We start from the raw sequence: 18,402 nt of genomic DNA, 5'->3' as shown, positions 1-18,402 counted from the left end.
CGAGGTGGAATAGCCCGCACTGGGCTATGCAGGCGAACCGGGGACACCACCTGTAAGGCTGGTGCCATGTACGCCGGCCCGAGGAGACGTACTGGAGGCCAGATACGTTGGGCCGGCTTCATGGCATCCGGCTCGATGCCCAACCTAGCCCTCCCAGTGCGGCAAGGTGGAATAGCCCGCACTGGGCTAAGCACGCGTACTGGGGACACCGTGCGCTTTACCGCATAACACGGTGTCTGACCAGTACGACGCCCTCTCACTCCACGGCAAGCCCGGGGAGTTGGCTCAGGTATCCTACCCGGCTTCGCCACACTCCCCTTTAGCCCCCCCCCCCCCCCCAAGAAATTTTTGGGTGAGCCTCTCGGGCTTCCAGCCTCTCATACGTGCTGCCTCCTCATACCAGCGCTCCTGGGCTGTGGCTGCCTCCTTCTCCTCCCGAGAGCGGCGATTCTCTCCCACCTTAGCCCAGGGTCCTTCTCCATTGAAAATTTGCTCCCAACTCCATTCCTCTTCTCTCCATTGCTTTAGTTCTTTTTCTCTCTCCTCAATCCGCTTGGTCCTGTTGTGGTGGGTGTTTCTGTAAAGGTAGTCATTGTTGTTCTCCTCCTCAAACGAGGAGGAGCATGGATAGGACCAAGATGCGGATTGAGGGAAATAAGCCATCTTTTAATGAAAACAGCAAAACAATACACTACAAAACAACAAATGTGACTAACCTTCAACTGTCCTGTGAGGACACAGGAACAAACACCCACAAAAACCCAGTGAAACCCTGGCTACCTTAGTATGACTCTCAATTAGAGACAAACGATACACACCTGTCTCTAATTGAGAATCATACCAGGCCGAACACAAAAACCAACCTAGAAATACAAAACCTAGACTGCCCACCCAAAACACACGCCCTGACCATAAACACATACAAAACCAACATAAAACAGGTCAGGACCGTTACACTGATCTTATATTATTTAGGCATATTTTAGGGTTAAGGAAAGTACAGTTGAAGTTGGAAGTTTACATACACTTAGGTTGGAGTCATTAAAACTCGTTTTTCAACCACTCCACAAATGTATTGTTAACAAACTATAGTTTTGGCAAGTCGGTTAGGACATCTACTTTGTGCATGGCAAGTAATTTTTCGAACAATTGTTTACAGACAGATTGTTTCAGTGTATCACAATTCCAGTGGGTCAGAAGTTTACATACACTAAGTTACACTAAAGACTGTGCCTTTAAACAGCTTGGAAAATTCCAGAAAATTATGTCATGGCTTTAGAAGCTTCTGATAGGCTAATTGACATCATTTGAGTCAATTGGAGGTGTACCTGTGGATGTATTTCAAGGCCTACCTTCAAACAAGCAGCATCATGTTGTGGGGGTGCTTTGCTGCATAAGGGACTGGTGAACTTCACAAAATAGATGGCATCATGAGGGAGGAAAATAACGTGGATATATTGAAGCAACATCTCAAGACATCAGTCAGGAAGTTAAAGCTTGGTCGCAAGTGGGTCTTCCAAATGGACGATGACAACAAGAATACTTCAAAAGTTGTGGCAAAATGGCTTAAGGACAACAAAGTCAAGGTATTGGAGTGGCCATCACAAAGGCCTGACCTCAATCCTATAGAAAATGTGTGGGCAGAACTGAAAAAGCGTGTGCGAGCAAGGAGGCCTACAAACCTGACGCAGTTACACCAGCTCTGTCAGGAGGAATGGGCCAAAATTCACCCAACGTATTGTGGGAAACTTGTGGAAGGCTACCCGAAACGTTTGACCCAAGTCAAACATTTTAAAGGCAATGCTGCCAAATGCTTAATGAGTGTATGCAAACTTCTGTCTCACTAGGAATGTGACGAAAGAAATAAAGCTGAAATAAATAATTCTCTCTACTATTATTGTGACATTTCACATTCTTAAAATAAAGTGGTGATCCTAACTGACCTAAAACAGGGAACATAGGATTAAATGTCAGGAATTGTGAAAACCTGAGTCTAAATGTATTTGGCTAAGGTGTATGTAAACTTCAACTGTATGTATGAATCATAAAATAGGGTTAGAGCCTTTACACACAAAATATTAATAAACAAAAAAAAATTTGGTTTGATTCAACCTAAAAGTTGTCAATTTCAAATTCAATCCATTAAAATATTGGAAGGTGGGGGGAAAGTGTACATTAGGGGTTGAACAATAAGTCCTATAAATCTAACCTAATTCTCACTTATCATGGAACTGTATGACAACGGTACAGTCGTTGTGAACCATGCTCCAGGTTTGACCTGCTACGTGTCGTCTCAGTTCCAGTTCCAATTATTGCACAACGTTTCATTAGCCTAATATGATCCACTAATGCTAGCGACCCTCAGGAACAACTTACACGGATGTGACAGAGGAATGAAAGGTAAACGGCATGGAATTATGCAAAAATCTAAGCTTCAAATTGAAGAAAATGAACACTAAAGTGACAGTGATAAATGTATGTGGATATTACTGACGTTGGCTAATATTTAACATGATACAAATTGTAAAATAAAATGGAGAAAAGCCCAGGCATAGACTTTAATTGAACTTTCTAAAGCCCATACATCAACTCGGCAGGTTAAGCTTTACAGAAGCCTATAGCTTGGGTGTCCAAATTTCATCCACGCAAATTAGGAGGGCTCACAATAAAAATGTGTAATAACAGCACAGCTTTTTATAGCCTATTTCACTGTGGAAAAGGGGCCATAATACATGTCCTGTTGATATGATTTTCAGTTTGCTTCCATATGACTTGTTTCACATTCATCTCCAGGGATCATAAGGAAAACTCATCTAAAACAATTCCTATGTGTACAGTATTTACTATCCTTCTCCAAATGTATTACTCATTTACCTAGCGCCTATCAATAGCTCTTCTCCATTTTTAAATTACAGTGCATGGCGAATGCTGTTATTTCTATTGGGGAAAAAAGAAGAACTGGTAGGTTCGCTGAACCTCCTTCTTGGTTTCTTCACTTGTAAAGGTGGTGGAATGAAGTCACGGTCAGAATACGGCATATCTATAGACACCACCGCCACACCTTCATTCGATCTCTACCCAAAACGAATAGCAGGTGAATAAGCATGCTATTCTCATGCTTAAGTTCAAGGTCATAGAGAGAAAAGTTCCTTTTCCGTGCGCTTGACTCGGGTCGGAATCGGGGCCCCATGTCTTTCCCCTCTGCTAGCTCTTGAAGGTTGAGGCCCAGCTTTTTGTTCAGGACTTTGTGACAGGAACTTGAAAGACTGTTGGAATAGAAAGAATAACATTATTTCTCCCTAACATTCAGAGATGGCCTATTGCAATGAACATTGGCCAGCGTACTAGTAAGGTAATCTCTCATTAAACCTTCAATAAATAAATAAATATCACCCGCACAGCTGATCTCAGTTGCAACCATCACGGGCCACTGATTTTCCACTCCATAACTCTTAGACTACGATTTCCACACCCCAGTGTGAATTTAATTAAAAAAAAATTTTTTTTAATCCATCCATTTAAACTATGTTTTTTTTATATGGGTTGCGTCTCAATCCACCGCATCTGCCGATGGTAGTGCTAGAGCGGTGTTTGTCAGACCATGAGACATCCCAAAAATCTGGTCTTCTCACAAAAACGCCTGTAGTGTCCAAACGGTTTGGCCTATAAAGTATAGGATGGCGTTCTCCGTTTTGCTCTAGGACGCCCACAAGCCTCGTCTGAAGGTCCCCGGTACCAGTAAAAAAATATATTTTTTAAATGAATGGAAGTATATGGAGATAGTTTAGTGCCCAAAATAAGGGGATAAATACATGTACAAAAAATAACTATAGCTCTCAGATATGGGACTTTTGTACCAAGTAGTGAATCTGTTATTCAGTGTGTTTCTATTGACTAATAGCATGATGCCAAATTCAATGTTTCATCCAATAATTTTATACATTTTTTGATAACTTAAGGGGTCTTAAAATATCAAATAGCTAAATGGTTCTTGGTATGACCATGTTTAAAAAATAAAATGTCCATATGTTAGCTTAGGACCCTCTTCCCCGGCAGACTCTAGAGGGTTAAAGTGGATGTCGAGGTTCTTTTAGACCTGAACCCTATACAACTTAAGTTGTTAGAGGAGTTAACGAGGTAACTGGCCAACTCTGAGTTCAACTCTGGATAAATCGGTACCATGAAAATGGCTCACCATTTAGCCAGGTACATTTATATGGCAACAAATCCTTCAGAACTAACCTGCTCCTGGGCAGGCTAACTCAGGGATAACTCCATTTATCCTGAATTAAGTGTCTGATCTGTGAGTTGAGGACCAATGAAGTCAGAATCCCTCCCTCATAAAGATTGCGTCATCATTTGATTGATTCAATATTTTATTAATTAAAGGTATTTAATATACAAAAAAAACTATCACAGTAATGACAGGATGCATTTGAAACCTTTACACACAGTAAAACTTTTATATGACTTAATACAATTGTTTTATCGATAGTCAGTGGCGGTCGGTGCCGTTTAAGATGAGGGAGGATGCAATTATTTTTTTTATGAGCATGGCCTTATTTCCATTACAACATATTGGATGATTGTTATTCATATTCCATTCACACAGCTCAATGTAGCATTGATATGTTTAGGCTACTACATGATACTCCAATTTACCCACATGAGGTTGCTACAACCTAGCCTATGAATTAAAGTTTACAATGTAGGTACACAGGTAGAGAAACATTTTAGTAATCAAGGTGACAGACATTGACACATTCAATACCATTAGTCCAACAGTTGCAAACGAGAGCTTCTATTGGACAAATTCAGGTATGTTTATCCCAGTTTCGTTCCCTTTGCTTCCGTTTAAGAAACCTTTCAACAGAATCGGTGGAATGAATACACCCCTGATCACATGCAAACACAGTTAACTTTCATAGCTGCCACAAACATTCAGCACGATCCCTTTGATCGTTGTAGAATTCCTTCTAGCATCTTCGCACTCCTCCTCTCACCTTTTCCCTTCGCTTGTGGACTTCAGTGCACAACAGAGCAGCTGTCTGGCCAGGCAAAAAAAAAAAACTTCATATCATAACGACGTAGGCTGTGTGTAGCGGTTGTCACCATATAATGTCATAGTCAACATATCTACTAGAACTAAGGCGTTAGTAAACCGGCTATAATCATGCAGTACAGTCAGCAAGTAGTTACACTGGCGGGCCCTGATGGCAATACATTTTTAAAACCTTAAAGCTTACATTAACTTGGAAAAGTTCCAGTGCTGGATGGCCATAGCCAGCTAGCTAAAATAGCATCCATAGCATCCACATAGCATCCATCCATCTCTGTTTGAACCGGGTGTTTGAGTAGACTAAACTAGCTAACTGCGTTCACTAGCTAAGTAAGTGAAAAAATGTTGCTAGATTTCTCTTTCTCTCTCTCTCTTACTTCTTCATTTTTGAAGAAATTAATTTGTTCAAAACTGTTCAACTATTGTCTTTCACTCTCTGAGTACTAGATAGCTGCAGCTTATGCTGTCAATACTAGATTCATTCTGATTCTTTAATTGGGTGGACAACATGTCAGTTCATGCTGCAAAAGCTCTGATAGGTTGGAGGACATCCTCCAACCTGTCATAACTTCTTCAGGATCGGTGGGTCCCCAGGGGACGTTGAGCTAATGTAGGCTAATGCGATTAGCATGAGCTTGTAAGTAACAAGAAAATGTCCCAGGACAGACATATCTGATATTGGCAGAAAGCTTAAATTCTTGTTAATCTAACTGCACTGTCCCATTTACAGTAGCTATTACAGTGAAATAATACCATGCTATTGTTTGAGGAGAGTGCACCGTTTTGAACATGAAAAGTTATTAATAAACATATTAGGCACATTTGGGCAGTCTTGATACAACATTTTGAACAGAAATGCAATGGTTCAGTCTAAAACTTTACACATACATTGCCTCTATCTAGTGGCCAAAATCTAAATTGCAGCTGCACTGGAGAAAATACATGGACTTCCTCTTGCATTTCAAAGATGGTAGAAAAAAAAAAAACGTTTTTTTTTTCTTGTATTATCTTTTACCAGGTCTATTGTGTTCTCCTACATTCCTTTCACATTTCCACAAACTTCAAAGTGTTTCCTTTCAAATGGTACCAAGAATATGCATATCCTTGCACTAAGTTACAGGCAGTTAGATTTGGGTATGTAATTTTAGGCTAAAATTGAAAACACGGGTCCGATCCTGAAGAGGATAATTACTTTGTAAGTCTATAGAAGGGGCTGAGAACCACAAGCCTCTTAGGTTTTGTATTGAAGGCAGTGTACCAAGAGGAGGACGGAAACTAGCTGTCCTCCGGCTATACCATGGTGCTTCCCTACAGAGTGCTGGTGAGGCTACTCTAGACCTTCCTTGCAAAACAGTGCATTTTAATCAATTATTTGGTGACGTGAATATATTTAGTATAGTTTTTTCCTAAAAAGGAGAACTTTTGAAACGTTTGACTTTTCATTTCTGAGATTCACTGAGGAGGATGGTCCTCCACTTCCTCCTCTGCGGATCCTCCGCGGATAGGAGTGGGTTAAAAGGTGCTTGGGCATTGATAATCACACCAAAGACAGTATTAACAATAAGTAATACAAATATAGCTGCGAGCAGCAATGAACGGTGATCACAGGATGACAGGACACAATATCAGTTGGATAACAAAGCAAGCATTTAGGAACTACAGTATCTTCCTTTGTGTGCAGTCATAAGTCAAAATACAAAATCTGGAGTGAATCTGACGCATGGTTCATGAGGAGATGATTTTTAGCACTGAGTATACCAAACATTAGGAACACCTTCCTAATACAGTTGCTCCACGCGCCCCCCCACCCCCCATAGAGCTTGTGTGTGTAAAACAGAGAAAGAGTATAGAGAAGAGAGAGAGAGAGAGAGAGCGGAGAGAAGAGCGAGTAAGACACACACACACTGACAGTAAAAAAACATTAGGAGCACCTTCCTATTATTGAGTTGCACCGCCTTCTGCCCTCAGAACAACCTCAACCATGTTAAGTTTTGCCCGTTCTTTGCAATCGACCCAGTGTGTCTGAAGTTGACCTGGGTCTTTTCTTTCCTCCCTCCAGTGGGCACAGAGGAGCATGAGGAGCTGACAAGGTCTCTGGGTCTGATCAAAGACTGCATCGTCCAGGTTGATGCCCAGGTCAACCTCCATCAGAAGGCCTCGCGTCTCCGAGATATCGCCCACAAGATAGAGCCCAAGTCTCTGGGCAAGATCAAAGATGGCCATGTGTTCCGCGGAGAGGACCTGGCCCTGGGCGGACGCAGGCTGCTGCACGGTGGGACCGTCAACCACAAGGCTGCCTCTGGCAGACTCAAAGGTAATAGGATTACCTCTCCTCAGGCTGCATCTCCGTAGTCTGAAGTGACCTCTTCTCTCTTCTGTCTGCATTGATCTCACACAGGTCTAAAAATGAAACTCCTTTCATTTCAGATATTCTCGCTGTGCTGCTGTCAGATGTCCTGTTGTTACTCCAAGAGAAAGACCAGAGATATGTCTTCTCTACTGTGGTGAGTCAATCATTTTTGTCAGTTAATTCCACCATGTAACATAACTAACTTGAGCTTTGCCACTCTGGAAAACACTGACAAATCTGGCATACTAACTCAACAGAAAGTTATACTGAACAAAAATAAACGGAACAATTTCAAAGGTTTTACTGAGTTACAGTTCATATAAGGAAATCAGTCAATTGAAGTAAATTCATCAGGCCTTAATCTATGGATATCACATGACTGGGAATACAGATATGCATCTGTTGGTCACAGATCAGAAAACCAGTAAGTATCTGGTATGACCACCATTTGTCTCATGCATTGCGACACATCTCCTTCGCATAGAGCTGATCAGGCTGTTGATTGTGGTCTGTGGAAGGTTGTTCCACTCTTCTTCAATGGCTGTGCGAAGTTGCTGGATATTGGCTAGAACTGGAACACGCTGACGTATACATCAATCCAGAGCAGGAACTCAGGATCTCGTCATGGTTTCTCTGTGCATTCAAATTGCCATTGGTAAAATGCAACTGTGTTCCTTGTCCCTACTGCCACCATGGGGCACTCTGTTCACAGCGTTGACATCAGAAAACCGCTCACCCACATAACGCCATACACGCTGGCTGTCATCTGCCCGGTACAGTTGAAACCTGGATTCATCCATGAAGAGCACACTTCTCCAGCGTGCCAGTGGCCATCGAAGGTGAGCATTTGCTCACTGAAGTCGGTTACGATACCAAACTGCAGTCAGGTCAAGGCTCTGGTGAGGACGACGAGCACGCAGATGAGCTTCCCCAAGACAGTTTGTGCAGAATTTCTTTGGTTGTGCAAACCTACAGTTTCATTATCAGTCCGGGTGGCTGGTCTCAAACGATCCCGCAGGTGAAGAAGCCGAATGTGGAGGTCCTGGGCTGGAGTGCTTACATGTGGTCTGCGGTTCTGAGGCCAGTTCGACGTACTGCCAAATTCTCTAAAATGACGGAGGCTGGTTATGGTAGAGAACTTCTTCAGGCTAGGGTCCTTTTTTTCTCTCAATGTCCACCTGACTGACGTGCCCAAAGTAAACCACCTGTTGCTCAGGCCCTGAAGCCAGGATATGCATATAATTGGTACCATTGGAAAACACTTTGAAGTTTGTAGAAATGTTAAAATAATGTAGGAGACTATAACACAATAGATATGGGAGGAGAAAACCCAAAGAAAAACCAACCAGAATTCTTTTTTTTTGAGAGCCCATGCTCTTACAATGGAACGTATAGGGAAATTATTAGATCTATCTCCCAGTATGCAATTCCTATGGCTTCCACTGGGTGTCCGTAGTATTTGGTCAAGGTTTCAGGCTTGTTTCTTCCAAAACGAGTAAGAATAATGAGTTTTACTAAAGGAACACAGACTTGGAAATTTGTGTATGTGTACGCGCGATGAAGAAGACACGCACCTGCTAATACCATTTTCCTATTGAACATACTTCTTTTCATATGAAATAATATAGTTTAATTACATTTTAGGGTATCTGAGTATTGATTAGAAACATATTTTGACTTGTTGAAAGAAAGTTTAGGGGTAGATTTTCAGATTCCTATCTTGGCATGTTGAATGAGTGGATTACTCAAAATCAATGGCGCCAACTAAACAGACTTTTTGGGATATGAAGAAGGATTTTACCTAACAAAACGACACTACATGTTATAGCTGGGACCCTTTGGATGACAAATCAGAGGAAGATTTTCAAAAAGTAAGTGAATATTTAATCGCTATTTGTGAATTTATGAAACCTGTGCCGGTGGAAAAATATTTTGATGTGAGGCGCCATCCTCAAACAATCGCATGATTTCGCTGTAAAGTCTACTGCAAATCGGACAGTGCAGGTAGATTATTAACAAGAATTTAAGCTTTCAACCGATAAGACACTTGTATGTACCAAAATGTTTAATATCCATAATTTATTTGAATTGCACGCCCTCCGGTTTCCCCCGGAAGTTGTTCAGTTAGCGGGACGCCTAGCCTTAAGAAGTTCAATCTCTGGCAACAGCTCTGGTGGACATTCCTGCAGTCAGCATGCTGATTGCAGTCAGCATGCTGATTGCACGCTCCCTCAACTTGAGACATCTGTGGCATTGTTTTGTATGACAAAACTGCACATTTTAGAGTGGCCTTCTATTGTCCCCAGCACAAGCTGCACCTGTGTAATGATCATGCTGTTTAGTCAGCTTCTTGATATGCCACAAATGTCAGGTGGATGGATTATCTTGGCAAAGGAGAAATGCTCACTAACATGGATGTAAACAAATGTGCAATTTCTTTAAATAAATAAGCTTCTTGTGCATATGAAACATTCCTAGGATATTTTATATCAGCTCATGAAACATGGGATCAACACTTTACATGTTGCGTTTATACTTTTGTTCAGTATAGATACAGTAGTCGTCTGCATATCTGTCTAGAAAGAGGGATGGGCAACTCCAGTCTTCGCGGGCCAGAGTGGTGTCATACTTCCCCCCCCATCCCTAGCAAACACAGCTGATTAAACTAATTGCATTCTAAATTGAAGATCATGATTTGTTTATTATTGGAGTCAGGTGTGTTTGGATCAATCCCCAAGCTGACAAGGTAAAAATCTGTCGTTCTGCCCCTGAGCAAGGCAGTTAACCCATTGTTCCCCGAAGACGTGGATGTCGATTAAGGCAGCCCCCGCACCTCTCTGAATGAGGGGTTGGGTTAAATGCATAGACACATTTCAGTTGAAGGCATTCAGTTGTACAACTGACTAGGTATCCCCCTTTCCCTTAGCTGGGTCAAAAGTGTGATACCAAATCAGTCCCCTGAGGACTGGAGATACCCATCCCTGGTCTAGAACTATGAATAGTGTCTCCATTTTGCTTTCTGTCATGAGAATTTTCGATCCCAATGATAAAAACTAACAATCAATAAGCTTTGACCAATCTCCGAGGTTTGTAAAACCCTGGGTTTAATAATAATTAGGCAAAGACTCATCTTATGCAAAAGGTTTGTACAGTTTATTCACGAGAGCGCTCTGAAGTCCATAATACAAAGACATCCATTTTATAACTCCCTCCCTATTTACACACATACCTTCACACAAACAGTAGATATCCTACGCACATACATACACACGAACAGTAGGTGAGTTGTATCCACTGTTTATCACTACCAAGCCGACAGTTCCATTCCCCCGAGATTAGAGGAACCTTGAAAGGACTCTCTGTCCTATCGTAAGTTTCTCAGAGTTCTAGCCAGGTCGGGTCAAACACAGTTGAATTGTTGTCGGTATTTTCTTAGACACACACACACACACATTTCTCTCCCTCACATGTCTCTACTGAACCTCATTGGACTTACGTTTAGTACTTTAATTATTCATTATACATGCTACATAAACTAATAATCACTAATAGTTACGTTTCAGGGTGGAATTCTTTAATCATTACCTTTAAGCATATACATTCCCTTATCACTTTCTGGTGTCATTTTCTTTCAATTTGACTTCTAGCTGCCTTCCGTATCTCCCCCAGGACAACAAGCCGTCAGTGATCTCCCTCCAGAAGTTGATTGTGAGGGAGGTGGCCCACGAAGAGAAGGCCATGTTCCTAATCTGTGCCTCCCCCAATGAGCCTGAGATGTACGAGATCCACACCGCCTCCAAGGAGGAGCGCAAAACCTGGATGACACACCTCCGCCAGGCAGTGGAGAGGTACACACACACAGGTTAAAGAAAAGGACTAGGGTGGACTGTATCTTAAGCTAGGTAGAGGAGTGATAATGGCACTATGGTGCATCTATAAGAATATAAGAATGACGGTCAAAGGTAAGGTTTCCCAGTTCTGGTTCTTTTATTACTAAACTAACAAGGCACAGCACAAGGACACAGGAGCGTAGGAGCGTGGGGGCAGGGTGGGGGTAGGATAGAGCTATGGAATGGGTGATACAAGAGGTAGGTCTGAAATGAATACCAAAGGGGAGACTACATTACCATAAGTGACTGACCAGTGCTATGTGTTGTTATATACTAATAACATTAGTATATAAAGTAGGCTACACCAGCAATACACCAATACTCAAGTTAGGATTAACAAAGGCTATTACTTGCTGTGCAACAGAAAACATACTAGGCCAGTGCAGACATTAGGTCAAACTATGAGTTTGCAAACAACATAAATATACATCGGTTCTACAGTACAATTACTGCTACACAATATTATGTACTTACTTTAGTCATCTCACTCCCAACAAAAGGCAAAGGAATTGTGCTGCACCATCCCACCACAAACACAGAGGTAAAACAAGCGGGACAGAGAAATGGGAGAGGAAGGGTGATTAGTAGAATGAGTTCAGGTGTGGTGAGTTGGCAGGAGAGGGGATGTGTCCGCAGTGTTATTGGATGGTTGGTGAGATGGGTCATGTCTAGAAGGAATGCACTTAATGTCAATGTGATGTCAAAACTTGCATATTCGAGTCCTGTTGGGGAGAATTTTTCCTAACCTGCTATGTTAATTCTCTTTATCTGCTGCGAAAAGTCACTTCTGACATTAGCGGCATCATCCTCCAGAACACGGGTCACACACACACACACACACACGATATCACTCATAATGTCTTTGTCTTACACACACTGTATAATTTACTGTCTCCTTTCGTCCTTCTCCTTCACTGTTTCTCTGCAGTGTTAAACACTCAAAGGGCTTTTCTCACTGCTGAGAGTAACCAAGCTGAGCCAAGCTGTCATGAGCTGGACTGTTACGCATCCACCATAGTGGCTAGAACTGTGCTGAAAAGCACAATGTGTAAAAAAAATATATATATATCTCAGTCAGTACGGTTTGGATCAGGTTGGCAGAGTTGTGTGGAAAGGGTATTATACTGAACAGAAATATAAACGCAACATGCAACAATTTCAAAGGTTTTACTGAGTTACAGTTCATAAAAGGAAATCAGCCAATTGAAATAAATTCATCAGAACCTAATCTATGGATTTCACATGACTGGGAATACAGATATGCATCTGTTGGCCACAGATCAGAAAACCAGTCAATATCTGGTGTGACCACCATTTCTGCCTTATGCAGCGAGACACATCTCCTTTGCATAGAGTTGATCAGGCTGTTGATTGTAGCCTGTGGAATGTTGTCCCACTCCTCTTCAATGGCTGTGCGAAGTTGCTGGATGTTGGCGGGAATTGAAAAACGCTGTCAAACACGTCAATCGAGAGCATCTCAAACATGCTCAATGGGTGACATTTCTGGTGAGTATGCAGGCCATGGAAGAACTGGGACATTTTCAGCTGCCAAAAATTGTGTACAGATCCTTGTGACATTGGGCTGTGCGTTATTAAGCTGAAACATGAGGTGATGGCGGCGGATGACTGGCATGATAATGGGCCTCAGGATCTCGTCACAGTATCTCTGTGCATTCAAATTGCCATCGATAAAATGCAATTGTGTTTGTTGTCCGTAGCTTATGCCTGCCCATATCATAACCCCACCATTGACATCAGCAAACCGTTCGAATACGACGCCATACTGTCTGCAGTCTGCCCAGTACAGTTTAAACAGGGATTCAGCTGGTTAAGAGCACACTTCTCCAGCGTGTCAGTGGCCATTGACATCGGGATCAAACTTTGTCACTTGCACCGAATAAAACAGCTTTAGACCTTACCATGAAATGCTTACTTTACAAGCCCTTAACCAACAATGCAGCTCCATTGTCTTGCTTACGTCGAGGGAGAGATTGTTGTCCTGACACCACACTGCCAATTCTCTGACCTCCTCCCTATAGGCTATCACTGTTGTGTCATCAGAAAACTTAATGACGGTGTTGGAGTAGTGCTTGGCTACGCAGTAAACAGGGAGTACAGGAGGGGACTAAGCACACACCATTGATGGGCCCCCGTGTTGAGGATCAGCGTGGCAGAAGTGTTGTTGCCTACCTTTACCACCTGGAGGCAGCCTGTCAGGAAGTCCAGGATACAGTTGCAGAGGGCACTGTTTAGTCTCAGGGTCCTTAGCTTAGTGACGAGATTTGTGGGCACTATGGCGTTGAATACTGAGCTGTAGTCAATTAACAGAATTCTCACATCGGTGTTCCTTTTGTCCAGGTGGGAAAAAGCAGTGTGGAGTGCGATTCAGATTGCGTCATCTGTGTAGCTGTTGGGGTGGTATGCAAATTGGAGTGGGCCTAGGGTTTGCGGGATTATGGTGTTGATGTGAGCCATGACCAGCCTTTCAAAGCACTTCATGGCCAACGATATGAGTGCTACGGGGCAGTAGCCATTTAGGCAGGTCCCCTTCGCTTTCCTGGGCACAGGGATGGTGGTCTGCTTGAAACATGTACAGTTGAAGTCGGAAGTTTACATACACTTAGGTTGGAGTCATTAAAACTTGTTTTTCAACCACTCCACAAATTTCTTGTTGACAGACTATAGTTTTGGCAAGTCGGTTAGGACATCTACTTTGTGCATGACACAAGTCATTTTTCCAACAATTGTTTACAGACAGATTATTTCACTTATAATTCACTGTATCACAATTCCAGTGGGTCAGACGTTTACATACACTAAGTTGACTGTGCCTTTAAACAGCTTGGAAAATTCCAGAAAATTATGTCATAGCTTTAGATGCTTCTGATAGGCTAATTGGCATAATTTGAGTCAATTGGAGGTGTACCTGTGGATGTATTTCAAGGCCTACCTTCAAACTCAGTGCCTCTTTGCTTGACATCATGGGAAAATCTAAATACATGAGCCAAAACCTCAAAGAAAATTGTAGACCTCCACAAGTCTGTTTCATCCTTGGGAGCAATTTCCAAACGCATGAAGGTACCACGTTCATCTGTACAAACAATAGTATGCAAGTATGAACACCATGGGACCACACAGCCGTCATACCGCTCAGGAAGGAGACGCGTTCTGTCTCCTAGAGATGAACGTTCTTTGGTGCGAAAAGTGCAAATTAATCCTGGAAAAACAGCAAAGGACCTTGTGAAGATGCTGGAGGAAACAGGTACAAAAGTATCTATATCCAAAGTAAAATGAGTCCCATATCGACATAACCTGAAAGGCCGCTCAGCAAGGAAGAAGCCACTGCTCCAAAACGGCCATAAAAAAAGCCAGACTACGGTTTGCAACTGCACATGGGGACAAAGATCGTACTTTTTGGAGAATTGTTCTCTGGTCTGATGAAAGAAAAATTGAACTGTTTGGCCATAATGACCATCATTATGTTTGGAGGATAAAGGGGGAGGCTTGCAAGCCTAAGAACACCATCCCAACCGTGAGGCACCGGGATGGCAACATCATGTTGTGGGGGTGCTTTGCTGCATGAGGGACTGGTGCACTTCACAAAATAGATGGCATCATGAGGGAGGAAAAGTATGTGGATATATTGAAGCAGCATCTCAAGACATCAGTCAGGAAGTTAAAGCTTGGTCGCAAATGGGTCTTCCAAATGGAAAAGAAGAAAATTTGTGGGCAGAACTGAAAAAGTGTGTTCGAGCAAGGAGTCCTACAAACCTGACTCAGTTACATCAGCTCTGTCAGGAGGAATGGGCCAAAATTCAACCAACTTATTGTGGGAAGCTTGTGGGAAGCTACCCAAAACGTTTGACCCAAGTTAAACAATTTAAAGGCAATGCTACCAAATACTAATTGAGTGTGTGAACTTCTGACCCACTGGGAATGTGACGATAGAAATAAAGCTGAAATAAATCATTCTCTCTAATATTATTGTGACATTTTACATTCTTAAAATAAAGTGGTGATCCTAACTGACCTAAGACAGGGAATTTTTACTAAGATTAAACTGTGAAACTGAGTTTAAATGTATTTGGCTAAGGTGTATGTGAACTTCCGACTTCAACTGTAAATGCCTTTGACGTTGTATGGTAGTAGGTGCCAGGCACACCGGTTTGTGTCAAGAACTGCAACGCTGCCGGGTTTTTCACACTCAACATTTTCCTATGAGTATCAAGAATGGTCCCCCACTCAAAGGACATCCAGCTAACTTGACACAACTGTGGGAGGCATTAGAGTCACCATGGGCCATCATCCATGTTGAACACTCATCACTTAGTAGTCCATGCCCCTGTGAATTGAGGCTGTTCTGTGGGCAAAGGGATACTCAATATTAGGAAGGTGTTCCTAATGTCTGTGTCTTGCTCTCTTTTTCATTCTCTCTCACTCCCTCTTGCTCTCACTCTTACTCGCTCTATCTTTTGCTAACTCCTTTCCTCTCTCTATTCTCCTTTCTTCGCTCTCCTCTCTCTTCTCTCTCTCTCTTAGTTGTCAACACACAGAGAGGCTCTTCAGTGAGGAGGAGGACGCTCGAGCCGGCAAATTCAAAGAGCGCCAAGGTAACTAAAGACGGAACGACAGACAGTCAGACAGACCACCTATCTTTGTAAAGTAGTGTAATGTCGATGCTAGGCCATAAGGGTTTGCTCATGCACCAGTCAACAACAATTACATTTGCTCAATGTTTCTCTTCCTTGTATTCCATTTATTTAGGAGAATCTGATCATTGAGAACTCTATTCTTCTGTCCCTCTCTCCTCTCCCAGATAGTCTGAGCCAGAAGGATGGCCAGAACGTGGCAGGTCTGACAGAGAAGCTGCAGCTGTTTGCAGACATGGCAGAGTCCGTGGCTGGTCTTGAGGATATGGCCTCACGCGCCCATCTGCTGCTGCGTGGTGATGCCTCAGACCTCCACCAGGGGGAGACGCTGCTCAAGGGAGCCATCACTGAAGGTACAACAGACACAACACGTGCAGTACAGAATACAATACACTGGCTTTTGTTATAGTGTATAGGTTTTTGATCCAACACAAGACAACAAATTATTAATGTAATTCACATTCAGAGTGAATAGATTAGTTTGTGTTACATACATACAGACAGACACTCAACCAGGGGCGATTTTAGCATGTAAAACTTGGTGGGGCAAACAAAAAAATATAAACTTTTGAGATGCATGCCCGCAAACCCACTACAAAACACAACACTAAACAATACATTAATTACACTATAACGGTGACAAACGGTGGCCACACACTGTTAGGACCTAAGTAAAGCTGTCCCAACACCTTACCACTGCTACACCTGGCTATCAGCAGAGCCTTGTCTGGCAGCAAAACAGTTAATTCAGCCTCATTTACTGCCTTTAAAAAAACTGCTGATATGGCTGACCTGTTTAAAGAAATGTGGTTTCTACTGACAATTGAGATTTACAAACTATGGCTTAAGGGTACGACGAGCAGATAAGAGGCAATCCGTAATTTCGATTAAGACATTAATGAGCAAGCTAAGACGGATGTAGTCAATATAACTATTTGTTCAGCACTTTTGAAATGTACAGCGACAGAATTCAAGAACATGGGCCGTTCTTACAGTATTCTCCCTGTACACCAAGCCAGAACCGTGTGATAAATAAAGGGGGCATATAAGCAGACAATGAAAGCTCTTAAAATATTCAATGATTACATTTCTCTAAAACAGGCTATAGGCTACATGTGCACCACCAAGTCAAAACAGTAGGTGAAATTAGGAGGGGAACCTGGACCAAATTATTAGGGTGGGGCACATGGGCTACTAACAGCTTACTACACAACATACACTTAGTATTACTTTCTTAGCTACAGTATACATATATCCCTGGCATATTACATAATTTATGCAGCAGCATACAAGACATTTTTGGACTCAGGAAGGTGGTGCGGCAGTCCTACGTGGGCAAATTTTGTCCTCAAACTTTGTTATCAAAGTCTGCCATTCTCTGGATTTGTGGTGCGTTCAAGACAACTGGGAACTCTGGGGGAAAAAACAAGGTTGAAACACTGAATGACGTCAGTGATCTTCAGGTCGGAGCTCTAGAAAGAGGCCCTAGTTCCTGACTTGCAATTCCAAGTTGGATGACCGTTCAAAACGTATTTTCCCAGTCGGAGCCCGTTTTTTCCGAGTTCCCAGTTGTCTTGAACTCACTGAAATCAGATTTTCCAGTTCTGAGTTTCCATTTCTTTTGAGCCCGACAGAAGTCATGCTGGATTAACACCATGGCCAATGTTGAATGTTTATCCCTATAAACTTGGAAAAGAGACCCTTAAACCAAGACTTGGGACCACACACCCACTCCACTGAATAGCAGGCTAGTGATTGCTTTGCAATGCTTGCTGTTAGCCACTGATTCCTTCCAAACCAATCATTGTTGAATTTGCAATTTCCAACTTGTTATGTAATGTTTGTCCAGTGTCCGATGAGTACCGATACATTTTATCTATAATTTCTCTTCATTATTTCTCTTCATATGATAAGGATTAAAAAGGATTTGCTAGTAGATTGTCGACCTGATTCATGATGACTGCTAGCTTGCTAGCTAAGATTTTGAAATATGTTGTTGACATGATCAGCCCAGTCAAAGCTGCTGTAGATATGTGATGTGACATCATTTTATGTGTGGCCAATGACCTTGAGCCTTCGTGGTTGGCCACTTCTATTGTAACTCTATGGCAGCACCCAAGGTGCTTGAATTTTCGAGCTCTACCCTTAGATTTGTTGGTGATGTAGTGTCCCCATGAGTAACAGGACACGGAGCCAATCACAGCGTAACTAGAGAACATTACCAACCTCTACGCTCCGTATTTTCCGCTGGCTTGCCCCATCACCACAGAAAGCACTGAGCTAGGCTGAAACACCTGCATTTTGGAGCATTTGTGCAGCTTTATTAACCCCCCCCCCCCCCCCCCAAAAAACTACAACTTTACCCAACTGTAAAAATAGTAAGGTTAGCTCCGTCCTCACTACTCTTGTTCTTTCTTAAAACATTATTATTAATATTTCTTTCTTTCTACCTGC

General features: G+C 42.4%; 1 protein-coding gene across 4 annotated transcripts in view; it reads left to right on the top strand.

The window, feature by feature from the left end:
- Window positions 1–18,402, top strand: part of LOC129855664 (rho guanine nucleotide exchange factor 18-like) — a 42,432-nt gene that overhangs the window by 11,827 nt on the left and 12,203 nt on the right. For all 4 annotated transcript variants that reach the window (XM_055923566.1, XM_055923564.1, XM_055923565.1 and 1 more), the window contains exons 7-11: window positions 7,119–7,373; window positions 7,487–7,563; window positions 11,079–11,257; window positions 15,839–15,909; window positions 16,116–16,301. In XM_055923566.1, the coding sequence (XP_055779541.1) occupies window positions 7,119–7,373; window positions 7,487–7,563; window positions 11,079–11,257; window positions 15,839–15,909; window positions 16,116–16,301 (768 nt within the window). The remainder of the gene's footprint in view (window positions 1–7,118; window positions 7,374–7,486; window positions 7,564–11,078; window positions 11,258–15,838; window positions 15,910–16,115; window positions 16,302–18,402) is intronic.

Source organism: Salvelinus fontinalis, chromosome 5 (assembly GCF_029448725.1).
Source record: "Salvelinus fontinalis isolate EN_2023a chromosome 5, ASM2944872v1, whole genome shotgun sequence".
Taxonomy (NCBI): domain Eukaryota; kingdom Metazoa; phylum Chordata; class Actinopteri; order Salmoniformes; family Salmonidae; genus Salvelinus; species Salvelinus fontinalis.
This window is presented reverse-complemented; position numbering and strand designations above follow the sequence as displayed.